Here is a 24,019-nt window from a genome sequence, read left to right as displayed (position 1 = left end):
AATCCCGCCATGTCTCTGCCTGTCCTCACTTGAGGGCTGAGGCTATGTATTATGTGACTTCATGTCCCAAGCTCGGCCGGGGGTAGCACGTACAGCCAGCTCCTGAGTGTGTGTTCCGAGGAACTGTAGTCATTGGTTAAGCTAGTTCACCACCCCAACACTAGTCTCTCGGGCTCTTTTTAAAAAGAAGAAAAAGTAAATCTTTCCATTTATTTAGATACTTTCTAAAATGTTTTTAGATCTCAAAGACAGAACTAGATTGGTTCCTTGAAGATTTGAACAAGGAAATTAAAAAATGGGAACAGGAGAAAAAAGAAATCCAAGAAAGACTAAAGGCACTGAAGAAGAAAATGAAAAAGGTGTTAAATGCCAGCAAAATGTGAGTAACACTTGAAAGAAAATGATTTTCATTTATTTTTAATTTGGGTATATTTTGGATTATTTTATCCTTTCTGGTATTCAGTTTCAGACTATCAAGTAAAGTGAAAATTTTAAGACAGTGTTCTCATTTTAAAGAACATCTGTTGGGAATTATCTCACTTACAGTTTTTTCTAAACCTTTCATATTTATACATAAATAAAAGTAGGACTGCAAGTCCAAGAAGTTACTTCCGGTCTGAACACCACCTCTTTCTCTGAACATTATCTTTGACCCCTTTTCTTTGTTGTAAAATGAGGGGATTTGTCTAGATCTAAGCTTCTGTCCAGCACCAAGATTCTGTGGTGATCATTTTATTTATTACTTCCACCCTGAATCTTTAAATTAGTAAAATTTGGTCCTATAATACGAAGGATTCAGTAATATACATTCAGGCAGTTGTCAGATGGGCTAGGTTTGTTTTAAGATTCTGTGCAATCCATTCCTAACCCCTGTTTCCATAAATAATTGTATGACTCCTCAGCTTAATTGCTACCTACTGTTGAACAAAATACCTGAAGCTTGCTGGCTTAAATTAACTTAATTTTAATTTGATCCGGATCTTTCATTCTGGGCTGTCTTGGCTGGGCCACCCTTCTACTGGTCTTGTCAGTGGTTCCCCCTGTGGCTGCGTTTAGTTGGGAGTTGGCTGAAATATTTTGGCCTCTTTCTCTCTATGCAGTTTCAGGGCTTCTTCCTCTCCACTTGACTTCTTCATGTGACTTTTATCTCCAGCACAGTAGCCACACCTCCTGTGTGATGGCTAAGAGCTTCCAAGAGTGCATAGGTAGAAGCTACCAGGCCCTCTGAAGCTTCAGGCCCGGAACCATCAACATCACTTCTGCCACATTTTGTTGTTTTGGGCAAGTTGCAGGCCTGGTCCAGATTGAAGGGCATTAATAAGGGGAGGCGTGGTTCTCTGGGGGCTCCACTGGCCACACTCACTGTTCAGGGCATTTATGTTTTGTCCACTTGCTATGCCCCGTGGTCAGGTGAATTTCATTGTGAGTATTGCTAACTTTAACCTTTGGACAGTTTTTAAGTAGTCATTTATAAAGCATGATGAAATGGAAAATACTGCATATGTCATGTAATTTTGATTTTGCTCAAAGTTTCATTAGAAGAACACATTTATGGAAATCTAAAAAGCTTTTTACCTCTTACTGTTTGAGCAAGTACAGTCTTAATTTTTAAGTTACTCAAAAATTCTGGAGTATTTATATTTTAATTTTTTCATATGTTCAGTTCAGACATACTGTCAAACTAGACTAAATGAAACTGAGACTGTTGATAAAATTTTTTTCTGTGGTATCATAAAAATCATTTCTGCTGAGGAATAATCTTTTTATTGTCTTTTCCCTTTATTAGTGTATTTCTTTGCCTTTTTCTTTTGTAGTTTAAAGATAGGCTATCGGCTTCTTCATGCTTTTTGTACTTTCCAAAAAAAGCTAAATTTTTATATTTAGATCTTAAAACTTTTTGGCTCTTTTAGAGAACAACAAAGGTATATGAGGTTATTTCATTGATTTTTCTACGCTTTAGATCACAGTTGATATTCATTAAGAAATGAATGGTCACGAGGAGCTTATGGTTGGTGCAGTGATACAAGTCAGAGATAATTGTTGAAGGAAGGCAGAAATTCCATGACAAGCTACCCAGTGTTGAAAACTTAGAGGAACTGTTTTACGAAAGAGGTGAAATGGGATTTAAATTGGTAGTTTGTGGAAACGGGTTTTTAGCCAGTAGAGATGACTAAAACGGTGTGAAAAGAGAGCATGAAAGAGACAGAACCCTCTTGGTACAGGGCATTGCTTATTAAGAGTCAAAGATTTACACACTTTGTTTTGAAGAATTATCCTACTGTGTGCATGTGCGCAGGCAGATTCGCGCGTGTGTGTCTGTGTGTAATTGGACTTCAGTTTCTGGCTTAAAAAATAGAAGGCTGTTTTCATTTTGAGTGAGAACCTATGTTACACTGGTGATGACCCAACACCTTATTCTTCTGTCTTAAGTTGAACCAACCACCTGGGTGGAGGTGCTCCTGACACAGAACTGAGACGGGGTCTGTGCTATAGACACACAACGCAGAGTGAAGAAAAGGCGATCTGCCCTCTAGGTGTAGAAGGGAAATTTTTCCAAAAGGAAAAGGACCCAAATTCTTTGCCTATTTAGAAGATACTAGAAATGAAATATAAAGAAATCAAGAAATGTTTGCATGGATGTAGAATTTACTGTGTGAGATTGTGCTTTTAAAAATCTTTGAAAATTGATTGAAATTTGGTGATTATGCTTTTGCAGGTATACGCAGGAAAATGATGGAAAGGAAAAGGCACTTGAATTACTTCTGGATCAGTCCCTTGAAATCAGGCAAATTAAGCTTAAATTTATTTTTGTATCTATTATATTCTTAATATCAGAGGCACAGTCTAAATATAGTTAGACATCCAAATATATTTTTGCTTATATGTTTCTTTTAAATGTTTCTCTTTAAAAAAAATTCTGTTTTATTATTAATATTTAAATAAATTTCTTTATTTTTATGATTTCTACTTTTATTTCTCATTGTCAGTATAAAAAGCCCTGAATTTAGCATTGTTCATTACTCTTCATTTCCTTTGAATTAACCTGAAACTAAAAATGTATTTTAAAAACTTAGGTTACTTGAAATAACAGTCTCAACTATTGTAGTTCATTGTTCTACAATTAAAGAATTATTAAAGAATGTTTGTTATGAGCCTATAAAAAGCTTTCCTTTTAATCTTTACTACTGCAAATAATGTTTGTACATACTGGAAGCCAGTATGTAAAGTTTATTAACATGATCAGGTTAAACTTCACCTAACTTCATAAAAATGGGGAACCCATTTCACAGCATTCCCACCAAGTAACTTACTTTTAATTTCTCATTTTCTTTGATCGTTTGCAGAGGGCACATATGAGTCTTGTATTAAGTAGCCAAATGTTGGGCAAGAAGTTTCTCTGGAAGATGTTCTATTATCTGGTTTGTGGCATGATTGTGAGCTCGCTGGTTATGTTTTTTTCAGTTAGTTTTTTTTGTTTTCTTTAATATTTGCAGTAATACATTTACAAATGAGAAAATGAAAATAGAAGAGAGTATAAAGAAAGGGAAAGAGCATTATGAAGAGAGTCTTCAAAGGGCTGTGGATGCAGAGGTGAGTCCGGAGTACTCGGTGACTGACAGATTCGGCAGGGTGTCATTTGTTTACTCCGCGTTTAATTACACATGAGCAGGACAACATTGCTGGGAAGTGTGGAGGCTGAGGGGTATCCTTTCACCCATAATCCTGCCTCCCTGAAACAACCACTCTCTCCTTGCCTATAACTTTAAATTTTTTTACCTTTATGCTTATCTTATGATAGAGTGTACACCATGTTTTGTGACTAGCTTTCCTTATTCAACACAATTCAGTCATTTTCAATGCTCTGTACTTTTAATGGCTTCATTATATTTAATCAAGTGATGTACCATGAAGTAGCCAACCAAAAAACCTATTTGCCAGTGCTGGAAAAGGAACTTGGAAATAATATACTTATTAAGAATATATACTCTCTTTCCTCCCCCTGGAAGAATATATACTAAAGTCAGTATACTATATGAGAAATTACTGAGACAAAAATAATTATCTCTGGCTATATTCTATTGAATTCCTGAAACATGGTTGCCTTTGTTTTTCTAATTTGCAAAGTAAATGTTGTTTATTAGTAAATGTGTCTACGATTATTTTAGAAACGTAAGGAAGAGCTTAACTCATGCAGTCTGTAAACATGGGTCTTTAAAAGAAATGTCAGCTATGCAGCTGCGTTTCTAAAGGAAGGAAGGAAAAAAGAGTGCCAGTGTTTACTTCTGCTTTGTGGACCCTTTTCCTGCATCTCTGTCCCCAAGTCACTCAGTTCCCGTTTACCACCATTTAACAAGCAGTTTTGCCTGGTGGGCCCTGTCAAGATTACTGACACCTGAATTAAAGCAACGCCAGTCTACATTTTCTGCAGTGACTTTGACACACATGGCCAGTTGGCTTGTGTGGGGAACCAGAGTCTAAAGTTTTCAAAACTTACCCTTGCTGGTAATAACTTACCCTGAGCTGTGCAGCAGCACCCTGCTGTGTGCCCGTCTGTGTGATAGCTTGCCTCTGCTTGTCCCAGACTCCACTCCATCCCCTCCTCCCCTCCCATTCGTCTGCTTCCCAGGCCTTTAAATTCCATAGGTGCAGCCTTGGTACTGTTCTGCAGGGTCCTGGCTCTCTGCTTACTGTGGTCAGCACCTTAGATTATGCACACCAGGTGTATACTTTCAGGTAACCTAGCTCCGTGCTTCTGTATGGCTTGAGCAGTAAGCCTTGTGGAAAGTTTCATAACTAAGAAAGTATCACTCTAGGAATATAATTTTACTATCACTTTGTTATTCTAAAGTTTATTTTTTAGTTAATTAATTTTGGGCTGTGCTGAGTCTTGCTGCATGTGGGCTTTCTCTAGTTGCCCCAAGCAGGGGTGTCTCTTGGTGGGGAACATAGGCTTTGGAAGTTCACGCTTCAGTAGTTGCAGCACACAGGCTCAGCAGTTGTCGTGCACAGGCCCAGTTGCCCCAAGGCATGTGGAATCCTCACAAAACCCACAGGTCAAACCTATGTCCCCGGCAATGGCCAGTGGACCACCAGAGTAGTCCGAAAAGTTTTAGTTCAGGTTCACTTGAGAGAAATGATAGTTAAATTCTGGTCACTCTTCTGATCATATGTCATTTAAGGAGAAACTTGAAAGTGGTTTAGAATGCTTTCATAGCTTTAAAATAGTTTGTTTGAAAATGCTTACAGTCTCTCATCTAATGGTAGGTATCTGTGCTTGAAAACTGGAAGGACATGGAAGTGTGTAAGTTACAGACCATGGAGTCACAAGCCGAAAGGTTTCTCAAGAATCTGAAGCTAATGAGCAGGTACTGTGGTGTCACAGGTGTCTTTCCACAATTGTTATTGAGGAAATAAAGATTAGGGCTGATTGGAGGAAAAATTACATTCAGTTCAGTTCAGTCGCTCAGTCGTGTCCAACTCTTTGTGACTGCATGGACTGCACCACGCCAGGCCTCCCTGTCCATCACCAACTCCCAGAGTTTACTCAGACTCATGTCCATTGAGTTGGTGATGCCATCCAACTATCTCATCCTCTGTCATCTCCTTCTCCTCCTGCCTTCAATCTTTCCCAGCATCAGGGTCTTTTCAAATGAGTCAGTTCTTCCCATCAGGTGGCCAAAGTATTGGAGTTTCAGCTTCAACATCAGTCCTTCCAGTGAATATTCAGGACTGATTTCCTTTAGGGTAGACTGGTTCAATCTCCTTGCAGTCCACGGGGCTTTATTTTTAATAGTTATTATAATTAACGCATGTTCAATCATGGGAAAATCAAAACATATCAAGAAAATTATAAATTATCCTAATTCTGAATTGAGCTGTAACTAGTTAATTTAGTTTTGGGGTAAATCCATTAAGGTTTGGGGGGGAAAAAAAAGGAAAATTTATATATAGTTTTTCACTAAGTAATATATGGTGGTGGTTTAGTTGCTAAGTCATATCTGACACTTTGTGACCCCATAGTCTGGGAACCTACTAGGCTCCTCTGTCCATGGGATTCTCCAGGCAAGAATACTGGAGTGGGTTGCCATGCCCTCCTCCAGGAGATCTTCCCAACCCAGGAATCGAACCTAGGTCTCCTACATTGCAGACATATTCTTTACTGACTGAGCTAAAAGGGAAGCCCAAGCAGTATATAGGAAACTCATTTTCATATCAGTAATTACATTTCTCCAACCTAATTTTAAAAGGTTGAATAGTAGTCCAGTGTACGACCGTGTCATGATTTATTAAATAGCACTGTATTGGGAGAGCTGGGTTGTTTGCACATTTTGCTATTCAAAGCTGCACTGGGGCAGATATCCTTATAGCTAAATTATTAGTCATTTCCATGCAATGAATAAATTCCTGGAATGAAGATCACATTTTTGAGGCTTTTCAACAGTTGCCTTCCATAAGAATAGTTACTTAACAGTCGAACCAGTAGAGTGTGGGAATGTTGCTTTTAAAGATATTTACATATGGTCATGTTTTTCAACTTCCCTGGTGGCTCAGACTGTAAAACGTCTGCCTACAACGCAGGAGACCCGGGTTCAATCCCTGGGTCGGGAAGATCTCCTGGAGAAGGAAATGGCAACCCACTCCAGTATTCTTGCCTGGAAAATCCCATGAACAGAGGAGCCTTGTAGGCTCCAGTCCATGGGGTCGCAGAATTGGACACGACTGAGTGACTTCTCTTTCTTTCACTTTTCTTTCATTTTTCAACCCTCCATGATCTATACCTGTTTTTGTTTATTTTGCTTTCTTTTTGGAATAAGGTTTACCATGAGAATCCAGAGAGTCTCCTTCAGTCTAGATTTAGCACTTTTCTATATGGATTTTTGCACATTACTTTTCATCTGATTCTTTTATCATATTCCACACACAGGTTTTAACTTTTTAATTCCTAGTGTTTTTTGATTTAAATTTCAAACCCTCAGTGTTGAACCAGAGATTGTACAGGTCATGGAAAAGCAATTTTAATGTACAGTTCTTTTTCTTTCTTCTTTTTTCAAGATTAAGTTTTTTTCACATCAGAAAACCTTTCTGATTAAAGGTAAACTGGTATGCTGATTCAGATTACAGGACTAATACAGCTGAGGTGAGATCGTGTGGTGTTCAGTAGCCACTGTGCAGCACGCCAAGGGGTCTGGATTGTTGCGCATCTGGGAAACAGAGATCTCAGGCCTCACTTTATCTAATAGCATTGACTCCTTAGTAAGCCTCATGGTATACAGATGGTCTTTCTTAGGGGGTCTGTGCTAACTCTGCTCATTCCACCAAAGGGTGGCAAAAGAGGAAAGCCATGAAAGCAGTGTTCTGGTTCTTCTTTAAGATGTATGAGAACAGACATAACCACGGATTGGTGGTGGTGATCTTCTCAATTGGAGTAGAAAACTTGTCTGTCACTTTCAGTAAACCAGATTCATGAGGTGGTGAGAAGTTTAATGTAGCCTGTTAGACCCCACCCTTTGTTTTACAATGAAGTAGGGATGAAGGTTTTATTGGAATATATCCAGGCTGCCAACTTTTGGTTTGTTTTCGATGCTAAGATAGCCTTTGATGTTAAATAGGAAGATATCAACTGAAGAATTGTCTAATCTTCAAATTTGAGGAGAGAAGGTAAAATTCAGGAGAATATATGCTCTCTGTCCACCAGTTTTGGGCTTTGGGTTAGATCAGTTGATAGTATTTCCTAAAGTGTAGTGACTTTGTAAGATACACAGTTCTTTAAAAATCATCTTTTTTGCTATGTGTGCATGATCATATTTCTCTCATTATCTTTAAATGTTTATTTTCATTTGTACTTTAGTGCTTTCAGTTTTTAAGTCTTCAAGTGAACATCAGCAGTTTTATGTTTTTCTCTTCTCTCAGTGATTCGGCAGCGTATTCTGACATGGACTCAGACATACATTCATGGGAATCGTTTCTTTCTGATGTTAGAGAAGAAATTGAGAAAGCAAAGGTAAGTTATATGGTATTTTATCATTCTGTCAAAATCTGTCTGATGGTTATAACTCTAAAAGAGGTAGTGTCATACTGAAACTTTCTTTTTTGGGCTGTTAAAGACTTTTTTTGTTGTAATTAAGAATTTTTCATGAAAGAAACATTATCTTCTTAACTATTTAAGCTCAGCCCTTGATAAGATAGCAAAGTTATGTTTAATAAGGCTTAGAGCATTCTAATTAATAGAGTAATATTAGAGTTAATTAGTTAGAATTAACAGTTGCAGTTATTTTGAACTTCTTCCTTTCTTTTTTTTTTTTTTTAATTAATTATTTTTTTCTAAATTTTTAAAAGAAAATCCATCCTGAACCCTCCTCCCTCCTCCCTCCCCATATCATCCCTCTGGGTCGTCCCAGTGCACCAGTCCAAGCATCCAGCATTGTGCATTGAACCTGGACTGGCATCTCGTTTCATACATGACATTTCACATGTTTCAATGCCATTCTCCCAAATCTTGCCACCCTCTCCCTCTCCCACAGAGTCCATAAGCCTGTTCTATACATCAGTGTCTCTTTTGCTGTCTCGTATAGAGGGTTATCGTTACCATCTTTCTAAATTCCATATATATGCGTTAGTATACTGTATTGGTGTTTGTCCTTCTGGCTTACTTCACTCTGTATAATAGGCTCCAGTTTCATCCACCTCATTAGAACTGATTCAAATGTATTCTTTTTAATGGCTGAGTAATACTCCATTGTGTATATGTACCACAGCTTTCTTATCCATTCATCTGCTGATGGACATCTAGGTTGCTTCCATGTCCTGGCTATTATAAACAGTGCTGCGATGAACATTGGGGTACACGTGTCTCTTTCCCTTCTGGTTTCCTCAGTGTGTATGCCCAGCAGTGGGATTGCTGGATCATAAGGCAGTTCTATTTCCAGTTTTTTAAGGATTCTCCACACTGTTCTCCATAGTGGCTGTACTAGTTTGCATTCCCACCAACAGTGTAAGAGGGTTCCCTTTTCTCCACACCCTCTCCAGCATTTATTGCATGTAGACTTTTGGATCGCAGCCATTCTGACTGGTGTGAAATGGTACCTCATAGTGGTTTTGATTTGCATTTCTCTGATAATGAGTGATGTTGAGCATCTTTTCATGTGTTTGTTAGCCATCTGTATGTCTTCTTTGGAGAAATGTCTATTTAGATCTTTGGCCCATTTTTTGATTGGGTCATTTATTTTTCTGGAGTTGAGCTGTAGGAGTTGCTTGTATATTTTTGAGATTAGTTGTTTGTCGGTTGCTTCATTTGCTATTATTTTCTCCCATTCTGAAGGCTGTCTTTTCACTTTGCTAATAGTTTCCTTTGATGTGCAGAAGCTTTTAAGTTTAATTAGGTCCCATTTGTTTATTTTTGCTTTTATTTCCAATATTCTGGGAGGATCCTGCTGTGATGTATGTCAGAGAGTGTTTTGCCTATGTTCTCCTCTAGGAGTTTTATAGTTTCTGGTCTTACGTTGAGATCTTTAATCCATTTTGAGTTTATTTTTGTATATGGTGTTAGAAAGTGTTCTAGTTTCATTCTTTTACAAGTGGTTGACCAGATTTCCCAGCACCACTTGTTAAAGAGATTGTCTTTAATCCATTGTATATTCTTGCCTCCTTTGTCAAAGATAAGGTGTCCATATGTGCGTGGATTTATCTCTGGGCTTTCTATTTTGTTCCATTGATCTATATTTCTGTCTTTGTGCCAGTACCATACTGTCTTGATAACTGTGGCTTTGTAGTAGAGCCTGAAGTCAGGTAGGTTGATTCCTCCAGTTCCATTCTTCTTTCTCAAGATTGCTTTGGCTATTCGAGGTTTTTTGTATTTCCATACAAATTGTGAAATTATTTGTTCTAGCTCTGTGAAGAATACTGTTGGTAGCTTGATAGGGATTGCATTGAATCTATAAATTACTTTGGGTAGTATACTCATTTTCACTGTATTGATTCTTCCAATCCATGAACATGGTATATTTCTCCATCTATTAGTGTCCTCTCTGATTTCTTTCACCAGTGTTTTATAGTTTTCTATATATAGGTCTTTAGTTTCTTTAGGTAGATACATTCCTAAGTATTTTATTCTTTTCGTTGCAATGGTGAATGGAATTGTTTCCTTAATTTCTCTTTCTGTTTTCTCATTATTAGTGTATAGGAATGCAAGGGATTTCTGTGTGTTGATTTTATATCCTGCAACTTTACTATAATCATTGATTAATTCTAGTAATTTTCTGGTGGAGTCTTTAGGGTTTTCTATGTAGAGGATCATGTCATCTGCAAATAGTGAGAGTTTTACTTCTTCTTTTCCAATTTGGATTCCTTTTATTTCTTTTTCTGCTCTGATTGCTGTGGCCAAAACTTCCAAAACTATGTTGAATAGTAATGGTGAAAGTGGGCACCCTTGTCTTGTTCCTGACTTTAGAGGAAATGCTTTCAATTTTTCACCATTGAGGATAATGTTTGCTGTGGGTTTGTCATATATAGCTTTTATTATGTTGAGGTATGTTCCTTCTGTTCCTGCTTTCTGGAGAGTTTTTATCATAAATGGGTGTTGAATTTTGTCAAAGGCTTTCTCTGCATCTATTGAGATAATCATATGGTTTTTGTTTTTCAATTTGTTAATGTGGTGTATTACATTGATTGATTTGCGGATATTGAAGAATCCTTGCATCCCTGGGATAAAGCCCACTTGGTCATGGTGTATGATCTTTTTAATATGTTGTTGGATTCTGATTGCTAGAATTTTGTTTAGGATTTTTGCATCTATGTTCATCAGTGATATTGGCCTGTAGTTTTCTTTTTTTGTGGGATCTTTGTCAGGTTTTGGTATTAGGGTGATGGTGGCCTCATAGAATGAGTTCGGAAGTTTACCTTCCTCTGCAATTTTCTGGAGGAGTTTGAGCAGGATAGGTGTTAGCTCTTCTCTAAATTTTTGGTAGAATTCAGCTGTGAAGCCGTCTGGACCTGGGCTTTTGTTTGCTGGAAGATTTTTGATTACAGTTTCAATTTCCGTGCTTGTGATGGGTCTGTTAAGGTTTTCTATTTCTTCCTGGTCGAGTTTTGGAAAGTTGTACTTTTCTAAGAATTTGTCCATTTCTTCCTCGTTTCCATTTTATTGGCATATAATTGTTGATAATAGTCTCTTATGATCCTTTGTATTTCTGTGTTGTCTGTTGTGATCTCTCCATTTTCGTTTCTAATTTTATTGATTTGATTTTTCTCCCTTTGTTTCTTGATGAGTCTGGCTAATGGTTTATCAATTTTATTTATCCTTTCAAAGAACCAGCTTTTGGCTTTGTTGATTTTTGCTATGGTCTCTTTTGTTTCTTTTGCATTTATTTCTGCTCTAATTTTTAAGATTTCTTTCCTTCTACTAACCCTGGGGTTCTTCATTTCTTCCTTTTCTAGTTGCTTTAGGTGTAGAGTTAGGTTATTTATTTGACTTTTTTCTTGTTTCTTGAGGTGTGCCTGTATTGCTATGAACTTTCCCCTTAGGACTGCTTTTACTGTGTCCCACAGGTTTTGGATTGTTGTGTTTTCATTTTCATTCGTTTCTATGCAAATTTTGATTTCTTTTTTGATTTCTTCTGTGATTTGTTGGTTATTCAGCAGGGTGTTGTTCATCCTCCATATGTTGGAATTTTTAATAGTTTTTCTCCTGTAATTGAGATCTAATCTTACTGCGTTGTGGTCAGAAAAGATGCTTGGAATGATTTCTATTTTTTTGAATTTACCAAGGCTAGCTTTATGGCCCAGGATGTGATCTGTCCTGGAGAAGGTTCCATGTGCGCTTGAGAAAAAGGTGAAATTCATTGTTTTGGGATGAAATGTCCTATAGATATCAATTAGGAACTTCTTCCTTTCAAGAAGTAACCTTGCATCCTAGTTATATTTCTTGGGAAATGATTGAACATTTGTTATATATGTATAGTAAGGGGGAAAACAGTATTAATGGACAGTTGTGGTTTTCCTTAGAATTTGTTAGAAAAACTTAACACTTTCCTTTCTACCTACAGTCTCAGTTTGAAGAACAAATTCAGGCAATTAAAAATGGTTCTCAGCTCAGTGAACTTCCTAAAGTGCAGATTTCTGAGCTTTCATTTCCTACCTGTAACACGGTGAGTCTGTTACATCTCTTTTTTTCTTTTTTAAGGAAACAGAACCAAAAAGGAGTGAGGCACAATTTCTTTAATAACTGGCTAAAAGTAGTTTGTTGTTACTGGTTTGGGAGTGGGCGTGAGCTCGGTGAATAATTACCTCACTGTTTTCATCAGGTGCTAGGTGAAGCCTTCATCAGAGTGGCTCTCGTTCACCCCTCACCCCATGACCCTTCCGTCTATGCGTTCAGCCTCAACTAAGGTAGTAGGCTCTGGAGCTGCAGTCAGAAGCTGATCTTGAAAGTGTTTTTCTTCTCAGTACTATGCACTCTTAATATTCAAATTTACTGTGGATTCATCTGCAAAAATAGAAATAAAAAAAGATTTAAAACATTAAAAAGGTTAGCCACCTTGAACTGAGTAAAATATTCTATTGAGCACCAGTGTTTTCAAGTTCTTACAACACATACAGAGGGGGAAAAGCATGAGCTCTCAGTAGAATATTTTACTGTTAATTTTTAATTCTAGCTTACGTGATTTTATAAATGACTCAGAAGAATTTTAAAATTGAAAACCTTGGGAACTCTCAGTGTGCCAGGGGCTTGAATGATAAGAACCCCTAAAAACGGTTTACTGTGTGTGTCACGTCTCTGCTGTTCATTCGTCGGATATTTAGTGGTGATCAGGATTAGATGCGGTCTGTGCCCTCAGAATGCACATGGGTTTGGGAGTGACTTCAAGCCCATAATTATAAGCAAAGTGCTCCAAGAACATAGAATGCCATGGCAGCAGAAGTTAGGGGAAACTAATTTAACCCTGAGGCTTAGGCCTTGGCAGAAGCTCCCTTGCTGGAGGTCTCAGTGAGCCAGAGATCTGGAATAGTTCACCAGGCAGAAGGAAGGAGAGAGTGTGTGTGTGTGCGCGCGCGTGAGGAGGGCTGTGTGGTGTGAAGTTTCAGGGTCAAAATGTTCAGATGGAGGAAATAGCACATTTGGAGGCTAGAAAAAGAACACCTTTCACAGCTGTGAAAGAAGTTCACTAAGACAAAGGGGACTGTAGGGAAAAGATTGTGATACCGTACCCACAGGCCAGAACAAAGGGAGCCTTATTCTATAAGGTGTGCTCTGCAGTGTGGACTTCCCCTCAGGTCACTGAGCAGCCAGTGTAGGTTTCCAGTTAGGAAATGACGTCAGCCTGACTGCAGTGTGGAGACCTGGTGGGACAGGGGCCCGCGCAAGGGATGTGCAGCGGATCGGGTGCAGCTAGCTGTCCCTGCTGGGCCCGGTGAGAGGGGCAGCGGGGCTGGAGGGAGGAGAGCCGTCCAGTGTTCAGGTGGTCAGCTGAAAGAGGCGCTGTCTTTGCGGTCAGGGCTCAGCGTGAGTGTGTCAGGGAGTGGACGCCAGATCTGGTCTGTGTCAGGTGGCACCAGAGGAAGAGCAGGTGAGGAAGCCTGCCCGGAGGCTGCGTTTGCAGACACAGAGCTTGAGTGCCCTTGGAATCACCCAAGGGAAGCTGCCTGTTAGGAGGTTTGGATCTCGGGAAGGTATTCTAGACTGGAATCATTTAAAAAGGGGGTATTATTCGCAACAAGCACGCAGTCATGGAGGCGTGAGAGAGGGTAGCCTGGGGTGCAGACTGGAGCTCTGACAACATGAGGGGCCTCAGCCCTTCGATGTGGACCGCAGAGCTTCTGGGAGAGCCCAGCAGGGCCTGGCAGTGTGGAGCCCTGAACAGCTTGTTTTGAGAGAGACAGTTACCAGTGACTTTTAAGGACAACAACATTTAATTTGTTATAGTTCAAGTTCTGTGCACTTCAGCAAGCAGGATTCATTATAGTTGCGCTTAATCATTAGTCTTTGTTCATGGATCTAACTCTTAGTGATCAGCTTTTGTGGTGTATTCCTCCCAGATTCATCCTAAATTACTTCCTGAGTCTTCAGGCCAGGATGGTCAAGGTCCCTCCACTTCTACAAGTCATGGGACCGGAGACCAGACAGCAGCTCCCGAGGAGTCAAGTCTGGGCTCTGCAGCTGACAGCCCAGTGGAGTTGCCCTCCTGCAGTCAGAAAGCCCCCCAGCTGCCAGAGCATGAGGGTGCTGGCCAGGCAGCTGGGCCAGAACCAGGCCCAGTGGCTGATCAGAAGTTACCTGCTGCTCCAGAGCGTGCCACTCATTCAAGCCAGTCTCCAAAGAAGCCGTTCAATAGCATTATTGAGCACCTGTTGGTGGTGTTCCCGTGTTACAGCAGGTACGAATCTAAAATGTCAGCAGCACTGCTAAATGCTTTATTGAACTGATGTTTCCTGATCAGATAACAGTTTGGCCAATTAGGAGCTGAAGTAGAAAGGACCGTGCAATTATTTTACTCAGAAGGACAAGCATTGCATTTGTCTTCCTTTCGTAAACATAAAAGTGAGCATTTTCAAACAGATTAATCCACATTCATCAGAACCCATGGCAGTTTGCTAAGATTTGGATGAACTCAGTAACATGCTCCAGCACTAATTATGGAATCAGTAAATGAACTTCAAACATTAGTTTTATATTTTGGGGGGAAAAAAACTCACATATATCAAAGAAGGCAGCAGCCACTTACACTTTGTTGAACAGCCCCTCTGATTTGTTAGAGGTGTGAGGTGAAGAGACTGGATACAGTTTGCCAGTGAGTAAGGTGTGTGAGCATGTTGTAGAGGGAGAGGTAGGGAGAGCTGCTTTACAATGTGTGTTAGTATCTGCTGTAAATAAACAACGTGAATCAGTTAGACACACACATGTATCCACTCCTATAGATTCTTTTCCATGTGGGTCATTTCAAAGTATTGAGTAGAGCTCCCTGTGCTGCGTAGTAGGTCCTTATTAATTATCTGCTTTATGTATAGTAGCGTGTATATGTCAATCCTAATGTCCCAGTTTATCCATCCCCCCTTCCCCCAAGGTAACCATAAGTTTCACATCTGTGACTCTTTCTGTTTTGTAAGTTCATTTGTACCGTTTTTTTAGTTTCTGCCTGTAAGCAATGTCCTACGATGTTTGTCTTTCTCTGACTGACGTCACTCAGTAGGACAGCCTCGAGGTCCATCCATGTTGCTGCAGATGGGGAGAGCTGCTTTTAACTAAGGCAGCCAGAGTCATCAGTTGGGCACTTCAGTAGTGCTCCTGCATCGACCTCTGACCTCACTCTCCAGATGGGTACGAGGGGGCAGAGGGACTCCTTGTCTCAGGCCAGAGGGAGGTGAAGTGGAGGGAATGTCTCAGGGATACATCACAGAAGAGAGGAGTCCACATCCAGGAATGATCCTCCACACCTCCCGTGTTACTTCTGTCTTTGACACAGTATTAGTCATAGTCTCTGGGATGAACTTCTGAAACACAGTGGTTAATTATGATTGGCCAGAATTAATGTTTTGCATTTGTCAGTGGAGCCCTGGCCACTTGGAAGTAAGCGTATCTTGTCTGCACGTAGACATATTTAGCCTAAGTTTGAGAAGCATTTTAAGTTCTCTCAAGAGCAATTACCACGCAAGTTAGTAAAATAGTCAAGTTGTAATTACCAGAAGTACCTTACGAATAAAATTGTTTGCCGTCCTGTCTAAATTTGGCAGAATAAACATATGTTGCTTATGTTAACTTGCTTTTCTGCAAGTTAAAGCATATGAGGTATTAGTGCTGTAGATACCAAGTTGCTGTTGATTAATGATATAATCACATCTACTGCTACCTATGAAAAATACAGGAAAACTTTGAAAACTTTGTCAGTTAGATTTTTAAAGGGAGGAAGTAAAAACATAGTTTGTTCTTAGAGATTTTATTGATTTCAAGTCAGATCCAGTGGTGTGTGATCATTCAGTGATTTTGCTTAAAGCTACAGTATGTCCAGGCTCTTAAGAAGTCAGGTTTCTAAGTAGGGAAGGAGATCTGAAGTGGATCTGTCAGGTACACTATTACTTTGAAAATCTATTAAAACAAATATTTTAGGAATAATGTTGAAATTTTCATAATGCTTTTTTTTTGGAAGAGTGATTTAGCTGCTTTTACATACAGTTACTGTTGTTTACAAATGAATTATTTGTGTATTTGATTTCATTTCTTTTCAGCTGCTGGGTTGATACTGGACATAATATTTCTTCACAGTAGAAAACTTTGACTTTGTCTTGACTTCCCCACTTTCCCTTTCAGCACGGAGCTTGCTGGTTTTATTAAAAAAGTTAGAAACAAAAACAAGACCTCTCTGTCTGGATTGAGTATTGACGAAATTGTGCAAAGAGTGACAGAACACGTCCTTGATGAAGAAAGAAAGAAAAAGGTCAGTGTTTCATTTAAATTCATTATATACTCCACTTTCTTCCTATTTATTTATAAAATGTGAGAATTGTGGGATAAAATGCTTCCAACAAAAGATGGGGAGCAATGCAGTAGACAGTGTGCATGTTTTGAGTGACTGAACTTGCTTCCCTGCTGTACATTCTGGCCGCAGCCAAGTCCAGGAAAGGGCTGGAGGCTGTCTGCACCCAGCTCTGCTGTTGCTGTGCCCAGGGCCGCCCAGGACCCGCCCTCCATGCCTGTCGGAGCATCGCCCGAAACCAGGGGGCCGAGGACCGAGGACGTCCCTGTAAGTGCTGTGTGCATGACCGTGGCGTTCCCTCTGTTCTGTGAAGAGCGGAAAGAAAACAGCTGTTAGTCCATGATGTAGCCTCATGTTTTTCTTTTCTCGATGGACTTTCTTTGAGCTTCCGTTAGAAGCCACGTTTAGGTGACTTGAGTGTTCGGTTAGAGGAGCCAGTGACTAGCGAGGTTCTCCCCACTGTTGTAGGGACTTCAGGGCCCCTGCATGTGGGGACAAGAGGTGCAGTGGTCACACCATGGACATGGGGCCTGTAGACGGTCAGATCCGTTCCTCACGTCAAGTGTGAATAGTTGGCAGAATTCATTTTTGGCCGGTTTTCTTCTAGGCGACCATAGGCTTTGGAATCACACGAACTTGGTTTCATCGCTAACCGCACTGTGAGCTGGGATCATATCTGCTTGTTGTGGTTGTTGTCTGATGAAGTCCTATGGTGGGGTTAGCAGGGCCACGTGCTGTTCCCGGAACAGACTGGCTGCTTCCCTCTTCTCCCCATCACGTGCCTGGGGACGGGGGTTGGGGGCATGCTGAAATGGGCTGAGGTTGCTCTTATTTGATATACTCATTTAAATTGTTTATTGTCCTTTTAGACAATGAGAATGTTAGTTACATAGAACTTTCTATAAAATACCATTATATCTATGATCTCAGTTGATAAGGTATTATAACTGTCTTTATGAATGAGGAAACCAAGGCACTGATGACTCATGCTTCTGGCCGGCGTTCCTTCCTTTGATTTGTGTGTGCGGCGTGTAATCCCCTGTCCTCGCCCACACGGACCTCACACACTGGGGACCATGCAGTAGGCACTGAACATGTGGGTGGTAGGGAGGCGGGCCCCTGGGTGGCTCCCAGCCGTGGGCCCCAGGAGGATTCTGGCGTGGATCACATCTTCCCCTTCTGTCCAACTTCAGGTGAAAGTACAATGAGAAGAGCTGTAGGCAGAGTGGGGTCGGCAGGACTGCACGGAGAGCGCTGGTTCGCTGACCCGACCTGGGCTGTGCCTCCTTCTGTGAACCTGTTTTTGTCCCTCCCATACATTTTCACTTTCCACCAGCCCTCAGAGATTTTCCTCGTCACATACACTTGGGTGCCACAGGGTATCCCCCCACCGCCGCCACCACTGAGAAAGCTTATACCGTGCAGAGCATTCCTGCCAGCAGGAACACTCCCTCTCAGGGGTGTTCCAGCTGGTTATGTGCTCTGTGGTCCAACAACCAGACCAGCTTCTCAGCATTCTCACTGATTTGTGTGTGTGTGTGTGTGTGTGTGTGTGTGTGTGCACATGTACACTCGCACACTTATTGGCCACACCAAGATAGACCATAATCACCTTTCAAGGTGAGATTACTTTCTGCTTCACGGTTCATGGTAATAAAGACGTGAAAGCTGACTTATAAGAAAAATATGTATTGAAACCAGGACTTAATTTGCTAATCATAGGTTGTTTTTTTTTTTTTTTAAAGTAACAATGTTTTGTATTTTTAACCACAAAACCACAGAAGTAATGTGGTTCTTAATAGAAGGTCCAAATAAAAAGAACATATAAAGAACCCAAAACCCACCCTCTAAGGGTAACCAGTATTATTATCATATTGGTATGCATTTTTTCTGAACTCTTTTTTTTTTATTTGTGTATATGTGAATATAGTCAAAACCATGTACATGCATTTGTTTTCTTTTTACTTTTTCACTTAGAAATACATTGTGCTGAATTATCATGTTGGGAAGTAATAGCTGTCTTTTTTTCTAAACTTTGTGCTGTGCTGTGGTTAGTCACTCAGTTGTGTCCGACTCTCTGCAGCCCCATGGATTGTAGCTCCCCAGGCCCCTCTGTCCATAGGAGAGTCTCCAGGCAAGAATACTGGAGTGGGTTGCCATGCCCTCCCCCAGGGGATCTTCCCAACCCAGGGATTGAGCACAGGCCTCCTACATTGGAAAGTGGCAGGTCAAGGCCACCTTGCAGAGGCCTTGACCTGCCATTTCCCCCAGGGCTCTTGCCTCCAGTTTTCCCAGACCCTTCCCTAGGGGCCACAGAGGGGAGGGGAGGGGAGTGAGATCGCATCTGTCCCATCACTGTCTGGTGCCTGGTGGTGGCTGCAGTGCCCTGAGAGGGACAGAAAACCCTGTTCAGCAGTTCAGGGATTCACAGCCTTCAGGCGCTGCCCCGACCCTACTCCCTGGCCATCACCCACTGCCGGGGCTGCATTCACTCACTTTCTGACAGTTCCTGGAGCCTCCCTTTGGGGCCAGGTTCCTCGCTGGCTGATAAGAACACACGGAAGCAAAGCCATTTCCTGCCTTCAGGGTGCTCAGAGTTAAGAGGAGGGAGTGAGAGTCGAGGAGAAGGCCGCGGCATAGGGCGGGTGCTGGGGTCTGCAGGGAGGTCGTGGTGCCTGGAGTCCTAGGGTGGCACCGGCTCCGCTTCCACACGAGAATGCTATCTGTATCCTCAGACTGAGTGTTGGGGCCAGGAGCCCTCCCACTCACCTATGTCCCCTGACAGGGATATTGCTGAATGAGCCATCAGTTTGTTTTGATTTGATTTATGCAAGTAATCCACGTTGATAGAAACTTTAGAAAAATAGCAAAGAAAAAGTTAAATCTGTCAACCCAAAGTAGCCAGTCACCATCATTAACATTTTATATCTTTCCAGATTCTTTTCTAGGCATCTCTATATACAGACATTCTCTCTCTGTTTAAAAACTTAAATTATATACTCATATGTTTTGTTAGCCAACTATTATTCAGAGAGCTTTTGGGACCAGCTTTCTATACCTGGTGGCTCAGATGATAAAGCACCTGCCTACAATGCTGGAGACCCAGGTTTGAGCCCTGGGTCAGGAAGATCCCTTGGAGGAGGGCATGACAACCCACTCCAGTATTTTTGCCTGGAAAATCCCATGGACGGAGGATCCTGGCCAGTTCATGGGGTCGCAAAGAGTTGGACACGACTGAGCGACTTCACTTTCACCTTCTGTACCAAGGATTACAGAATTCCATCAGGATTTTAATCAGCCTCACGATAATCCATAGTGTAGAGGTGTCATAATTTATTACTGTCTCCAGCTGTTAGATAATTAGATGAATAGTTAATTTGTAATATGCAGCTAGTACCATACTTCAGGTATGGAATGGGATAAATAGGTATTTGTAGTATTTTAACTGTGAGTGAGTTAACTGTATAAATCATGATTTTTATTTGAGAAAATGAAAACTTTGTTTTTTCCTAAGAAATATTATTCAAAAAATAAGTTGTTCCCTCAGTCTGCTTAACTGTAATTGAGAATAATTTGCACCCTGTGCTGCAAAAGTTTTGGAAAGCCAATTGTGGGAAGAGTCCTTTATTACTGGGATACATCTGTTTCCACAGGTGTCCTGCGCAAATTCCTGTGAAATGTGCCGAGAAGTATTCAAGTCCAAACACGTGCGTGAGCTGCAGTGTGGGCACAGGCTTCACAAGGGGGTGAGAGTTCCCTGTGGCTGTTTGCACGCTGCGCATCCTGACTGGAGTGTTTAGAAAAGAGAAAGGGACTTTTTCCCCTAGACTTCAGCCCTTGCATTTTCCAAGCAAATTCCAAGTGTGCTCATGTGTGTGGCCGTTGTCTCCCTCCCGTAGACTGTGCTGTGGGGAGGGGGGTGGACGCCGGGCCTCTGGCGCGCTCTGCATGGTCCTCTCCGTGTCTGGTGGGGAGCACACTCGGCTCTTTCAGTCACTAAAATTCAAAGAGCGTGATTTCCTTACAAGCTCTTACACGCACTGTCAAACAGATAGATGGTGAAATAGCTTGTCGGTTTAGTGCAGTGTGTGAAGTAAGTTTAACACTTGAGAGAAGAGAAAGGAAACCTGACGGGCTGCATTGCCTGGGGGATTCTGGCTTGGGCCCCTCCGGGATGGGCGTTAGCTGTTCTGGGGTTTTGGGTGCTGTGAGCACTCGTCCTGCTCCCCAGCTGCTGGATTAGAGCCCGTCCCGTCTCTGCCCTGTGAGTGTATGAATCCCTGAGAGAAGGGGCGCACACTCTGTGTGTGCCTGCGTGCACTCAGTCATGTCTGACTCCTTGTGACCCTGTGTGCTGTAGCCCACCAGGCTCCTCTGTCTATGGAATTCTCCAGGCAAGAATACTGGAGGGGGTTGCCATGCCCTGCTCCACGGGATCTTCTCGACCCAGGGATCAAACCCGCGTCTCTTGAGTTTCCTGCATTGGCAGGCGGGTTCTTTACCACTCATGCCGCCGGAGTCCAGGCCAACTACATTCTCTCATGTGCCTGTCTTCTTCCTGGGCGGGGGTCCTGCCTGGGCTCTGAGCTTACCACACTTAGCTCCGTAGTGGCAGCAGGCCAGCCACTGTGTGTGTGCAGACTGGGGAGGGACAAGGAACAAGACCAGGAAGACAAGGGGAGTCCAAGGGCCCGGAAAGTGCCGGCCTCCAGCAGTCAGGGCAGCTGAAGCACAGACTGGACTGGAGCGGAGCAGGAAGGGGAGGCACAGTCAGGCCCCAAGGCTTCACGGTCACATCCTGAGGTGCAATTCCTTGTTCCTGGGGCTTGGTCCAGACCCCTGCCCTGAGCAGGCTCCGGTGTCGCTGGGTGTTGAGTGGCTCAAGATCCCCCTGGACGTCACGGGTGATAGCTTACAGTGAACAGGGTCACATTCATGGCCTCTGAAGGAGAGAATTTGGTTTCCAGGCCAGAGATGAGGTTTGATCACTCAGAGGTTTTGTGTAGCAGAGTTTTATTACAGTGAAAAAGGGACACAGAAAGCTTCTGACATAGACCTCAGAAGGGGGTAGAGTGCCCTCCCCATTTGTCTTAGCAAGGCCTTGTATACTTTTTCAGTTGGTTACTAACAATAGAGAGGTCTTACCTCTTCATAACTCTTAAGATAACAAGTTTAATCAGAAGGTTCTTGTTCTTAACAAGAAACACGTCTTCAAACAAGATACAGTGTTGTTACATAATCATTAGTGCAGAGTTTAAGGAAAAACAAAGGGCTTCCCTGATAGCTCAGTTGGTAAAGAATCCACCTGCAATGCAGGAGACTGTAGTTTGATTCCTGGGTCGGGAAGATCCCCTGGAGAAGGGATAGGCTACCCACTCCAGTATTCCTGGGCTTCCCTGGTGGCTCAGCTGGTAAAGAATCCTCCTGCAGTTCAGGAGACCTGGGTTCGATCCCTGGATTGGGAAGATCCCCTGGAGATGGGAAAGGCTACCCACTCCAGTAGTATGGCCTGGAGAATTCCATGGATTGTATAGACCATGGGGTCACAAAGAGTTGGACACGACAGCAACTTTCATTCTCACTTTTAAGGAAAAACATCCCCTAAGCAAGATGACTTGTTTTGTTGTGTAATCATCAGCTCTGGGCTTAAAAAACATCTTATAAGATGAAGGAATGTAAACAAACAAAAAACACTCTTCCTTTCTCCTCCTCAAGGGCCCCAGACTCCTTAACCTGCCTAAGAGAGTCACTCTCTCAGGGTGGAGTCTCCGTGTCTGCTGAGGCAAATGGCACAGGAGAGCTGAGGTCCCCAGGCTCCTAAAGGGCCAGCTGATTGTCTTCTCTCATTTCAGTGCTTCAAGCAGTGGCTGAAGAGCCAGCGCACCTGCCCAGCCTGCCTGGGTCACGACCTCCTGTCAGAGGAGTAGCTGCCCTGCTGGAGGAGGCCCGCCTGCTATTCTCGGCAGCTACAGTTCACGCTGGAGATATGCTGCTTGTTGAGTTGGAAGACTAGCAGTGTACTCCCTTTGGTATCAAAAGCAGACACCTGAAGCTTCTTTGCACTCTGTGTTGCAGTGCTAATAAATGGAACTCTTTAATACAGCTGAGAGTAAGTAATTTCCCAACTCCTGACTAGATATACAGTAATCGCCAAGTGGTGGCTGATAAAATCACGTGTAACCGCTTCCTTCTGTTGTTGGGGCTGCTGCAGAGGCGCGCTCTGAGATGGAAGGAAAAGACAGTGAGTGCCTCAAAGCAGAACTCGATTATCAGCATCCTTGGCCTGCTAAAGTGCCCCCGGGAAAAGGTTTTTGAGATCGGTATTCCTGAACTTATGCCTACATTTTTCCTCAGAGATTCTGTGTTTTAAAAAATGAGCTTAAGCAGACTACCTTTTAATAGGTTGTAATGTTAATATTGGCTGATTTCAGACCAGAAGATTCAAGTCTCCTATTCATGTGATTTTTCGTTTCATTATTTTTTCTCCCCAGTAGATTTGTAAGTGCTTGTTTTCCATCTTTCAAAGACACAATGATTTTTGAAAATCAGTTACAAAACCCTTGCTAACATCAGCCAAGACTTCTTAACCCCTGAAGTCGAGGCTCCCTCATCATCATCCCACCCCCGGGTCTGGAGCAGACTGTTTTGAATACCTTACTGTTCTCGTTAGTGACCTTTGTCTGCCTCTCTGAGTTAGACAACAGGCGTTTGGGTATCTGTCTGGCACACAGCGGCAGCTGAGGGAAACAGTCACCATCATTCCCTTTCCTTACCCCACCACCAAAAAGAGACACTTGTATAATTAGACAGTCCTGAGATGTTGCTGTTCCAGTCATTCGTGTTTGACATTGTGTAGAGTAATGCATGCACTCGTGTACTGTAGCCTGAGAACAAAACCGCAGCTGCGTTAGACAAACTGCTTCTCTTCAGTGACTTACAGACAGCAGTAGACATAGAACCGTGAATTACGGGCGCCTTCCATCTCTCTCAAACCAGAAGGATCAAAAAGTGTTTTCCCACGCGTTCTCTGTTTCCCTCAGAAGCTCAGAGCCGCAGGTTCACGCGCTGACGCAGTCGCCTCCGTCTGCTTTGCTTCTCCCTCGGTTTTGACGTCTTAGTGCATAGACGCTCATTCCATATTTTGAAGCAGGTCCCGAAAACATTGTCTGCATGTTCAGAATAACTGAGGACTTGCAGATACGAAGGTATACAGGCGCAGCGGGAAAGGAGAACAGCTGGAGAGTGAGAGGATGTGTTCGTGCATAACCTCAAACTGTTAACTTGTGAACATGCCTTCCACGTGTCCTGTGTCGAAATAAAGAGCGTTCTAAAATAATAGCTGTGTTATCCATTCTTTATCTAATTTAAAGCATTCTGCTTGAAAATTCAAGACATATATTATGCTACCAATTTAAAAGGTGATTCGTTTGGACAGAAGAGCCACTGTACGTCTGAGGAGTCTAACCAAGAGTTCAAGGACATTTTCAAAACTGGATCAAAGTATCCTTTTGCTTAATTAAGTAGAGGTTGCTAAACTCAAGTTCACAAGATTGGCT

The 24,019-nt window shown here is 42.0% G+C and overlaps 1 protein-coding gene across 3 annotated transcripts; it reads left to right on the top strand.

Moving 5' to 3' along the window:
* The first annotated feature begins 210 nt into the window (after positions 1-210).
* Positions 211-23,799, top strand: LOC113888658 (E3 ubiquitin-protein ligase TTC3-like). Of its 3 annotated transcripts, XM_027535695.1 has the most exons (11): positions 212-379; positions 2,717-2,785; positions 3,495-3,591; positions 5,266-5,366; positions 7,912-8,002; positions 12,042-12,143; positions 14,032-14,369; positions 16,298-16,424; positions 16,596-16,730; positions 20,117-20,209; positions 22,316-23,799. In XM_027535695.1, the coding sequence occupies exons 1-11, from the start codon at positions 351-353 to the stop codon at positions 22,388-22,390; spliced, it is 1,257 nt and encodes a 418-aa protein (XP_027391496.1). In that variant the 5' UTR covers positions 212-350; the 3' UTR covers positions 22,391-23,799. The 3 variants fall into 3 exon arrangements, with proteins under 3 accessions (XP_027391499.1, XP_027391497.1, XP_027391496.1); XM_027535698.1 differs by lacking the exon at positions 16,596-16,730 and having other exon boundaries at positions 211-379; XM_027535696.1 differs by lacking the exon at positions 20,117-20,209 and having other exon boundaries at positions 211-379.
* Positions 23,800-24,019: the final 220 nt, after the last annotated feature.

This window comes from Bos indicus x Bos taurus, unplaced genomic scaffold (assembly GCF_003369695.1).
Source record: "Bos indicus x Bos taurus breed Angus x Brahman F1 hybrid unplaced genomic scaffold, Bos_hybrid_MaternalHap_v2.0 tig00000643_arrow_arrow_obj, whole genome shotgun sequence".
Taxonomy (NCBI): domain Eukaryota; kingdom Metazoa; phylum Chordata; class Mammalia; order Artiodactyla; family Bovidae; genus Bos; species Bos indicus x Bos taurus.
The sequence above is the reverse complement of the archived record's forward strand: the minus strand, read 5'-3'. Positions and strand labels throughout refer to the sequence as shown.

Excerpts from the sequence above, each read along its gene's own strand:
- LOC113888658 (XM_027535695.1), top strand. The coding sequence starts at position 351 with ATGAAAAAGGTGTTAAATGCCAGCAAAAT. Across the intron at positions 5,367-7,911 it reads AATCTGAAGCTAATGAGCAG|TGATTCGGCAGCGTATTCTG; the intron begins GTACTGTGGTGT and ends CTCTTCTCTCAG. Across the intron at positions 12,144-14,031 it reads CATTTCCTACCTGTAACACG|ATTCATCCTAAATTACTTCC; the intron begins GTGAGTCTGTTA and ends TATTCCTCCCAG.